The 10,699-nt window shown below is 45.4% G+C and overlaps 1 protein-coding gene and 1 long non-coding RNA gene across 2 annotated transcripts; one reads left to right on the forward strand and one right to left on the reverse strand.

Moving 5' to 3' along the window:
- Positions 1–5,029: 5,029 nt before the first annotated feature.
- On the reverse strand, positions 5,030–10,490 carry cpb1 (carboxypeptidase B1 (tissue)). Its single transcript, XM_086101867.1, has 11 exons — positions 10,426–10,490; positions 9,698–9,773; positions 9,496–9,620; positions 9,116–9,215; positions 8,186–8,287; positions 8,002–8,106; positions 7,826–7,936; positions 7,656–7,746; positions 6,763–6,965; positions 5,776–5,860; positions 5,030–5,409 (listed from the first exon to the last, which is right to left on the reverse strand). The coding sequence occupies exons 1-11, from the start codon at positions 10,488–10,490 to the stop codon at positions 5,222–5,224; spliced, it is 1,251 nt and encodes a 416-aa protein (XP_085957993.1). The 3' UTR covers positions 5,030–5,221.
- Positions 9,530–10,644, forward strand: LOC147186664 (uncharacterized). The gene is made up of 2 exons (XR_015098990.1): positions 9,530–9,673; positions 10,408–10,644. It is a non-coding gene; the product is annotated as an uncharacterized LOC147186664 (long non-coding RNA).
- Positions 10,645–10,699: the final 55 nt, after the last annotated feature.

Genomic DNA, 10,699 nt, shown 5'->3' on the forward strand with positions numbered 1-10,699 from the left:
AGTACTTTATTTATTTATTTTTTTAAAAATGCGATTCAAGCAACTGAATAGATCATTCGTAATTTATACGATGTCACCCCACTCTTTTGTTATCAACTTTGTCTGGCAGGGATTAAAATCTGAGAGGAACGCAAATTCACAGGATATAATGTCACTAATTGCCTTGAATGTTAAAATGAATGCAAAGTTAAGTAGCATTCGATTGGAGTGAACAAGTTTGACGTCGCCGCGCCATGTTGTGACGCTCGCACGAGTGATGACGTCACGTCACCTCCCCAAAATACCGACATTTAATCTATAATAATAATAATAATAATAATGCATTTTATTTAAAAGCGCCTTTCATGCCACCCAAGGACACTGTACAGACAATAAGAAAATACAATGTAAAAATTAGTAAACGAGATATTATATAAAAACAGGACATAAAATCATAAAATCATAAAAACATAGGAAATGGAAGAGCTATGTGTTGTAGGCAATCCTGAACAGGTGTGTTTTTAGACGGGACTTGAAAGTGGAAAGAGGTGTGCAGTTTTGGAGGTCCGGAGGTAGGTTGTTCCAGAGCTTTGGAGCAGCGTGACTGAAGGCTCTGGCTCCCATGGTGCTCAGTCGGGCAGGGGGCACTGACAGGCGGAGGGAGGACGAGGATCTGAGGGAGCGAGAGGGGATATGCACCTGGAGAAGGTCAGATAGGTAAGGAGGGGCCAGGTTGTGGATGGCCATATATGTATATAGAAGCAGTTTGTAATTGATGCGATGTTGAACAGGGAGCCAGTGAAGCTGTTGGAGAACGGGGGTGATGTGCTGCTGGGAAGATGTTTTTGTGATGATGCGAGCAGAGGCATTTTGAACCAGCTGGATTTTATGAAGGGACTTTTGAGGTAGGCCGAAGAGGAGAGCGTTGCAGTAATCAAGGCGGGATGTGACAAGACTGTGGACAAGAATAGCAGTGGTGCGGGGGGTGAGGGAAGGGCAAAGTCTGGTAATATTGCGGAGGTGGAAATAAGCAGTGCGGGTGATGGTGTTGATATGTGAGTGGAAGGTAGGCATGCTATCCAGGATGACACCCAGACTCTTAACCTGGGGGGAGGGGGACACTAGGGAGCTGTCAATGTTGAAGGAAAAACTGTTTACTTTGGATAAAGTGGATTTGGTGCCAAGAAGGAGGACTTCAGTTTTATTAGTATTTAATTTAAGAAAGTTTGTTGTGAACCATGTTTTGAGTTCGGAGAGGCAAGAGGTGAGGGAGGGGGGTGGGAGTATGGAGTTTGGCTTGCAGGAGAGGTAGAGCTGGGTGTCATCAGCAAAGCAGTGAAAGTGGATATTAAATTTGCGGAGGATATGGCCAAGAGGCAGGAGGTAGATGATGAAGAGAAGGGGACCTAGGACAGATCCCTGTGGTACACCTGTGGTGACTGGGGAGGGCTTTGAGGTGAAGGATTTGAGCTGGACAAACTGAGTGCGGCCAGTGAGGTAGGAGTGGAACCAACTGAGGGGAGTGTGGGAGAGACCAATGGAGGAGAGTCTATTGAGGAGGATAGGGTGAGAGATTGTGTCAAAGGCAGCGCTCAAGTCTAAGAGGATGAGGATGGAGACTAAACCGGAATCAGATGCTATGAGGAGATCATTTACAATACGGATTAGGGCAGTCTCTGTGCTGTGACGGGGGCGGAAACCGGACTGAAAGGGTTCAGAGAGAGAGTGAAGGGACAGGTGGGAGTGGAGTTGAGCAGCAACAGTTTTTTCAAGGATTTTCGAGATAAATGGAAGGTTGGAGATGGGGCGGAGGTTATCAAAGTTGTTGGGGTCAGAGCCATGTTTTTTCAGTGTGGGGGTGATAGCAGCAGTTTTGAGGAGTGATGGGACAATACCAGAAGAGAGTGAGGAGTGGATAATAGCAGATATGAGAGGAAGCACAGAAGGAAGGCAGGATTTAACAAGGGATGAAGGGAGGGGATCAAGCTGGCAAGTGGTGGGCTTGGATTTGAGTATGAGGTTGGATAATTCAGCAGTCGTTGGTGGAACAAAACTGGAGAAGAAATGACAAGGAGAAGAAGGTTCAGATGGGGGGGGGAGCAGGCAGGTTTTGATGGAGTTGGTGATGGATCTTAAGGATTTTGTGATTGATATAAAGAAATCACGTCGAAGGTGCGCACGCATGTTCGGCGTGAAAGTGACGATACGCTGCCATTTTCACGGCATGTAAAATCACTCCGTTGACATTTTCACGTATGAATTCACCGCTGTGGTTGTATATTAGGCCTACCAGCTACACAAGAAGTCACAAGTCTCGCCTCTTGGGCAGTCTCGCGGTATTTGGAAGAAAAGCCGCTTTCCGTTGTCACATACCTGTCACGGCTGAAGGAAGAAAGTCCAAGCTACGTCGTCGTATCTTCGTGGACGCGACCACCGCACGCACGCCTGCGGGCGCATACACTCACACACTCAAGGCAACTTTGGCGCACACACTCAAGGTAGCTTTGGCGTGGAAACGAAAAGGAGCGACGAAAGCGTACCTGGGTGCATTTATAGCAGCGGGACAGTGGTCAGCATCATGTGACCAGGGGGGCTGTGTCTGTCCACTACACTACTTGCTCTCAGCATGAGCGTGTACAGGCGCGCAGCGCACAGACACACACACGCATTCTCTCCAGGCCAGGGGTGTGCGAAGATGAATGTGTGCGCACGCGCATGAGGCACTATTATACTGTGAGAGTTTTATATTATACATAAAAAATGTTCACTTTTGACTGAGATATTAAATTGTCAATGGTGGGGGCAAGGGATGGGAATACACTTGAACTTAAGGAAGGTATTTGTTTCCTTCCATCCTTCCTTCTCTCCTTTTTCCTTTCCTTGAACACACAAAACCCCTCTTGAAATTGAAGCCTTCGCTCTGGCCTTTGCAACCCCAATTTCAAACGCTAACTCTTGTTTAAAACCCAAACCCAGGAAATAAAACCTGCTTTGAAACCCAAACCCTGGCCTTGAACCCCCAATATAATTTTTTTAAACCCGAGCCATTGTGCAAAGTTAAGATTCGAACCCCTGACTTAAAAAGTAGGCTTTAGTGCAGTGGTCCCCAACCACCTATCTGTGGACCGCTATCGGGCAGGTAATTTAGCATTTTTTTTGTGCCTTAATAAATTAAATGGTATATTTCCTTGGGCAGTCTTTTATGTGATAATTAAAATTGGTTTACCTCACCGAAAGCTTAGCATGTGATAAATATGCAAAGAACACAGAAATCAGAAACAAGGGAAATACTATTTCATAACACGGTAGTTGGAGCCTCTCCAACAAACGATCACAAATAATACATTTGGTAGATAAATAGTTTTTTAAAATACAGAGTAATTAAGCAATATAAAGTGAGGAAAATGGAAATACTAGGCAACAGCAGTAATGCAAATGATGTAGAATGACAGCTAAAATGATAAATACTGTACAGAAATGATATACTTTGGAAAGCCTCGCTCAATGCCACTATCATTTAGAATTCATCCCGGAAGCTTTAATTGTAAATGATCTTGCAGATTGGAATGTGTGTAGTGTTCTGAAAATATTTGAGTAATGTTGCAATGTTGGACGAGGACATTTCAAGCAACAATGTCGAATAAATATTTAGGCTACCTCTATGTGATGCTTTAGCGTCATCTTGTGGACAGTGAGCGATACACTTTTTCAATATTTAACCATAATAGCGCCAAAGCACATTGGCCTACGGTACTGGATTACGTTAGAAAACAAAAATCACTACAAACCAGCCATCAAAAATGTCACTGCAACTGGTTGATACCCAAATTAATTGGACATTCTGTCATCCAGTAGAAGAACATTAAATTCTTCTGCCTGCCACTTTACGTTAATGGCATGGATAAATAACAATGATACATTATTTGTTGTCATTGAATAATAATTTTCAGACCGATTTAGGGACGTAAATGTAGAAGTACCATTTTATTCACCTTATTTCATGTACCACAAATTCATCAGCTGTACTGAATAGTTGAATATTTGCTGAACTTTTTATTTTTTATTTTATTTTTGATCATATGAAGTGATTTTGTTTGCTTTGGCACTTCATTGTCAACGTTGCTGTTGCAGTATTTTGGATCCAAAAGTAGTAAAGCTGATAACACTATTACAGGACGTTTATATATTTTTTAATTTCACGAGGCCCAGATGATATTCTACGGAGCCATTCGGTGACATGGAAGAAAAAAAACTTTGCATTCCCTTGCAAAGTTTTTTGTTTCCTCAATAACGCAAACTGCTTTCTTTGTACAATGACGCTCTTTTTTTTTAATGCGCGTTTTTGTACTTCCGGGTTGGTTTAGCTAACGTAGGCTCTCATCGCTACTGATTGAGAGACGACACTACTTCTAGAAAGGAGAGAATCATGGAGGAGGACTTGGAAACCGCATTTAAGATCATGAACATAATTAATGTCTTTGTATTTCAAGATAGTTTCAAAGAAAAATTCCATTAAACTCGCCAACGGGTGAATGCGCTCCATGTTTGTTGTTTTCAGTTACCTGGAAAATGACCCGGAAGAGACCCCTTGCAAAAAAAAGGGGGAAAAAAGCTTTAAATCGCAATCTTTGCGAGTTAACGCAATCGCTGGGTGGCATTGCAAAACGTTTTTTTTCGATGTCACCTCAGGTGCTCCATAGATCTCTGATGGGGCTGTAGCACCCCCCCCCCCCCCCCGTCCCGTTGTAGCGCCGTGCCTGTGTAGGCCAACATCAACCCCGATATGCGTTTGTAGTGTATTGGAAATTTACTCATAAGTGATCAATAATCAATATTATTGACAGAAATAGTGGTGGCAGAAAATGTCTCTGAAACATCTACAGAAGCGTATGGCCTCGAAAATATTTTCAATAACGGACCCCCCCCTCCACAAAAGATTTTCAAATTGAATGCAGTGGAGCCTGTATCGTAGTTCCATTGTTTTTACTCGCTATATATTCGTGTTTTACTCTACCCCCCATCATATCATCCATCGTATCATACACGCGGGGATGGATCATTGATTTTATTGTTCGCACTCATCTTGACATTCTGTCAAGCACAGCAAGGAAACATGGCGGGTGGTGACCGTTTCCATGGATACGGGCCCGGAGATGGCGACGAGGTTGCCAGGGGTCGGGGTTGGGGGAAGCTGGAGAACCAGTTGGCAGGGGTCCCGGGCTTCTCTGTTCCCGCTCTCTTTTTAATAGAGGTTCTTCTGCACATAGGCAGCGATGTACTTGACGGCCAGCATGGTCTCTTCGCACGTGGGCTTGATCTGAGACTCGGGCAGCAGGAAGCCGTAACGACCGGTGTCACGCAACTCGAAGGTGAAGGAGTATTTTACGCCCAGGTCGTAGGCCCAGTCGTCGGAGCCTCCGGCGGCGGGGTCTGAGGGCATATCAAGCAGCAAAGTTGATTGAAATATTTGCTTGTGGGATGCTAATCAATTTGAGTTCGATAACAAGGCCCAAAGCCGAGTACAGTGTAGGAAGTGATCGGCAAGCTTGAAGCGAAGTTAAGTTTAATCAACGGTTGTCAGGAGATTGCTTGCATGCAATATTACGCCATTGGAAGTGGCGTCAAAGCCCTATTCAAGGCAGGACTTGAACTGTGTCAAAATTGTCTTTTGTTCCGTTTCTGATGTGTCTATTTTGGAGGCTTAACTTAGTAACCAACCAACCAACAATAGCATGAGTTTTAGTCATAGACCTCTTGCAGAAGTGTGTACATGATGGAAACTTGACTGTCACTCACAGATGGTTGCTGCACCGGGTCCACTGGTGTAGCGGGTTCCGTACAGACGACGAAGGGCAGCAGAAGCTCCCTGAGCGATCTTCAGCTGCAATACAGTGGACAAAACAAATTACGTTCACTATCTTGTTTTTTGCATTCTTCATCATTCATTCATTCATTCATCTTCCAAACCGCTTCATCCTCACTAGGGTAGCGGGGGGTGCTGGAGCCTATCCCAGCTGTCTTCGGGCAGTAGGCGGGGGACACCCTGAACCGGTTGCCAACCAATCGCAGGGCACACAGAGACGAACAACCATCCGCGCTCACACTCACACCTAAGGACAATTTAGAGTGTTCAATCAGCCTGCCATGCATGTTTTCGGAACGTGGGAGGAAACCGGAGTACCGGATGAAAACCCACGCAGGCCCAGGGAGAACATGCAAACTCCATGCAGGGAGGCCGGAGCTGGGATTGAACCCTCTGCACTGTGAGGTCGACGCACTATCCACTGGACCAACGGGCCGCCCCATAATTATTATTATTATTATACTACCAATTATAATAGACCAGGTGACATTGTAAAGGAGACCCTATGAAGCCAAACGTACAGCCATTTCCGACCGGGATTGTCGTTAAAATTGAAAGACCGACACAGTGCTATGAACTCAATCCAGATGATAATGGCAAAAGACACACGTAATATGCACACGCAGCGCATTTTTGCGGAGATTGTGGCGACACCCAGCAGGAAATGAAATCAAGGCAAGAAATGCACGCTCGGGAAATGAAATTCCTCGGCTGTGAGACTTCTTTTGCTTCTTTGTCTCCCTTTAAAGTGTCAAAAATGACCCGTGAGGCCGCAGACAGATGTGTTAAATGTGAGCACTAAGACGCATTGCGAGTGTTAACGAACTTGATCCTCCCAGCTGAGAGCCAAAAGACGAACTGGGAGAGAAAAAAGTTGTTCCAACACCGTGATGAGGAAGCTCCTACGAGGACATACTGACCAGCTCGCTGTGGTGCGCTGCCAGGTCGTAGGTGTACGAGTAAGGGAAGAGCAGCAGTTGCGAATACGAGTGGATGGTGATGTAGGCCTTGATGGCTGACTTGTTCCTGCGGATGAAGTCGGCCACGTTCTTGACCTCGATCTCAGACTCGGGTTTGTAGCCGCAGAAGGTGTCGCTGCAAGGGTTGCTGGAGGCTCCGATGGCTGAAATAAAGACCCAGGTTTGGTGTCGTTGCACTAGAAAGTGTGTGTCAATGCTGAGAGGTGCCGATAATACAGTCGTGGAATCATCAAAGGGCAATACAAATACAGTGAAACTCCTCTACAACGAAACCTACATGGGCGAAAATACCCCCGAGTGTGAAAAGAATGTTCATGCATGAAAGCGTCCAGGGCATTTGATATACTAATATACTTAATATATATTTTTTAGTTTTCTTCTTCGTGCTACCGCTATTTTTATTTTTATTGCTTTGGCCTGGGGAGTCAAGTTCAGCATTCACTTCAATGATATCTGGCGTCATCTAGCGTCGTGAATGGGTATAATGTCTCGACCCCCAATATAAGACAACCCCCACTTTTTCATTCATATTTCAATGCAAAAAACACCGTCTTATATTCGGGCCAATACGGTAATAAAAATTAGAGATAGAGGAAGCAAAGTAAAAGACATTCTGCAAGAAATTGATGTAAGTGAAAGTGAATGCTGATTGTAAATTTCGCAATTTCTTTCCCGCTTTTTCTTTCTGCACTGGCTATATGAAGTGTCAAATAAGTGTATGTTCGTACTTATGCACGATTGGAATAAAAATAAAGAGTACACATATACGTTTTGTGTGTGTGTGTGTGTGTTTACATCTGAGATCAAATTTCTCTCATCCTCATCCTACTTACTGCACCAGCCAGCGTTCCAGTTCCTGTTGGGATCAGCTCCAACGCAGCTGGACCCGGATCTCCTGGAGCGAGTTTTTCTCCACATCCTATTCTAGAAAGCATAAAGTGCAAACACAGTCGGTCACGCATTTCAACGTGAGCCTCGCCGTCGGGGTGTCAAAAGCACATACGCTCTTGTGGGTGTAGTCATAGCCGTCAATGTTGAAGACTGGAAGGACGTAGACGTCCATCTGGTCGAGGAGACTGGTCATCTGAGAATCTTTGCCGTAGGTGGACAGAGCCTGAGGACGCATGACCATTTTTGAAATCATCTCCATTTTCAAATTTGGGTTCATAGATCTCGTACCTCCTTGACAAACCATTGGCAGAAAGCGGGGGAGATCCACTCTCTGGCGTGGATGCCGCAGTCCATGAAGATGGCAGGCTTGGTGGAGCTGGACTTCTTGCCGAGCTGCCACGACAAACAAATGTCAGGTGTAATCATGTTCAACACTGATCGGATGATTTGTTTCAAAGGCCTCGCCGGATACCTTAAGGAGAGTCATGGGGCGTCCCTCGTATGTTTTCCCAATCACCTGTCTGCTGATCAGACTCGGGTTGGAAGAGGAAATAGATGCAATCCATGACTGGACCTAAAACCAAACATGGGCATTTAACCCTTTCATGCACGCTGTAATCCAGCGGTCCCCAACCTTTTTTGCCCGACGGACCGGCCTGGTAAATACAACATAATCATATATGACCTGCATGAAACCTGTGGTATTTTCAAAACAGTAATAAACACGAAACACGTCCTATCTGGCCACAACAATCTCTGATCGCGATGGTAACGTTTTAACGTGCCTTCAAAATAAGATATAGCGCAAATACAAAGGGCATGAAAAATATGACTCACAATTGCCGCATATTATGTAGAGTGGGCTTGGTGTGTGGTAATCTCCCGTTGAGATAAATCCGTATTTTAAGTAGGACTCCTGACACTATTTATTAAATGTATCCTTCTTTTTCTTGAAAGTCGTTGGCTCCTCTTCTGTCTCCTGGCTTTCCAAACTTTCCAAAGACGTTTGTTTTTTTTTTTACTCATTTTGCTAGCTCCCGGGTTTCATTTTAGCGGTAATATATCACGTGACCGGGAACTGCGCCTTGACCTGCGTCAAGAGTGACATACTGTAGACGGATGTAACAGAGAATCTGGTCAATTTTCAAAATGAAACACCTGTCAGATTCCGAAATGAATGAAATAGAAGTAATGTAAGTTATTTAATCTTTCTGTGCGCCCTGGTACCAAATGACCCCCCCGCTGCTGTAATTTGATAACATGACAACTTGTACACTGTATTGTTGTACACGCTGTTCCTGAAAGGAAACCCCCTGACGCAGGTTGTGTCTTCCAGAATCAAAAATGGACTCTTACTTCTGAGAGTGTAGATGCAAACATAAGGCATGTCACTTTCTCTTACCTTATCCCAGCTGTTGTACTTGGTGTAGCTGTGGGTTCTGGGCGAAGCCTTGTTGTCCGCCTGGTCCTCAACGGCAGCCTGCAGGTCGTCGATCAGGACCCTGTTGGAACATTCAACAAAAAACCCCCCAGCATTTCACAAACATTGCGAAAGCCGTTTAGACGCACCCTGCTCATCGGGCTGAATATGAGGATTTTCTCCCTTCTGATCAAAAGCTTCAAAAAACAGAAGCGTTCTAGCATTTGCGTAAAACGACGAACTGAAACAAAGCTGGGTAACGTTCTCGTTCACTCATGCGAGAGAACGAACGTCTCTCTCGGTTGATGAAGACTAAATCCAATTTCAGACTCATGCAGTCATTTGAGCCTCATGTTACTTACTCATGTTCGATGTTACTCTGCAGCAGCATGGTGTGCACCATATCTTGGTACAAGGCAGGGACACGGATGTCCACGTCGATGTCGATGGTCACCAGCTCGGCGCTCTCGGGGCTCCAGAAGTCGATCTGCCAAAAGGACGATGGCGTTGAGCGACACCTACGGTCTGCCTCGTGTGAAGGTACGTTAGGAATTGAAGGTCTACCTCAATGCTTTGTGCCAAGTCCTTAATGAGGGTGACATGTTCGTCAAAAACCGGTTTTAGACGCAACACTTGTTCGCTTGGGGGTGGAAAAAAATGTGTTAGTGATGCAACAGTTCATCCGCCCATCTGTTTTCCTCATTAGGGTTGAGCGCGTGAGTTTGGAGCCGATCTCGGCTGATTTTGGACAAAGACATAAACCCTGGATTGGTTGCCAACCAATCACAGGGTACCGTATTAGTCAAACTCCACACAGGTAACACCAGAGCCCAGAAACTTCACCGAGACAGGCGTGCTCCCCAACGGACTGTCACCATATGACATCGAATATAAAATCTGCCTTTCCGAAGATTCTTATACTAAATTTTGATCGGTATTGATGGCAAAATATGAGAGAGAGAAAGCTCTCAGTATGATGCGGCGCAGTTCAGCGACAACGCCCATGATAAACCGTGTCACAATGGGGGTTAAAAAAAACCCCCAACTCACTCAGATGACAAATTTCTTGTTTGCTGGCACATCGAAAATTGCAGTACTCTGAGCTGACGGGAGGCTAATTGAACTGGATCAGATGTGTACGCCACCGTGATGGATCGCAGGCAGTTGTCACCGTATGCGGTAGAAAGCCCAATGATTTGCTCAGCGTGTCTCGCATCATATTGCTGGCCCCCAACCCCCGCCAAAAAAGAAAACTGGAATTGTCTTTTCATCAGAAGATCGGATAAGGTTACCCGTCGAAGCGAGTGATGTCGGCCAACGCGACGGCGACCAGTCCGAAAAGCAGGAGGATCCTCATGATGGCGAGTGAGGCTGACGTGGCCTCCTGACGGCTTTTATAAACGCGGGCTGGGCCCCCCCCCCCCCCACCCCCAGCCCACCCCCACCCCCGCAATCAGTGGCTGCCATGCGTAAGTCAATCATTAATAAACTCCAGGGGTTTAAACTTGCAAGGTGACCATTTTTCGGAATGATGACATTTCATGATCAACCTAGGAAGTAAGAACG

Source organism: Hippocampus guttulatus, chromosome 21, assembly GCF_054856545.1.
Source record: "Hippocampus guttulatus isolate MCC_2025c chromosome 21, RoL_Hgut_1.0, whole genome shotgun sequence".
Classification (NCBI taxonomy): domain Eukaryota; kingdom Metazoa; phylum Chordata; class Actinopteri; order Syngnathiformes; family Syngnathidae; genus Hippocampus; species Hippocampus guttulatus.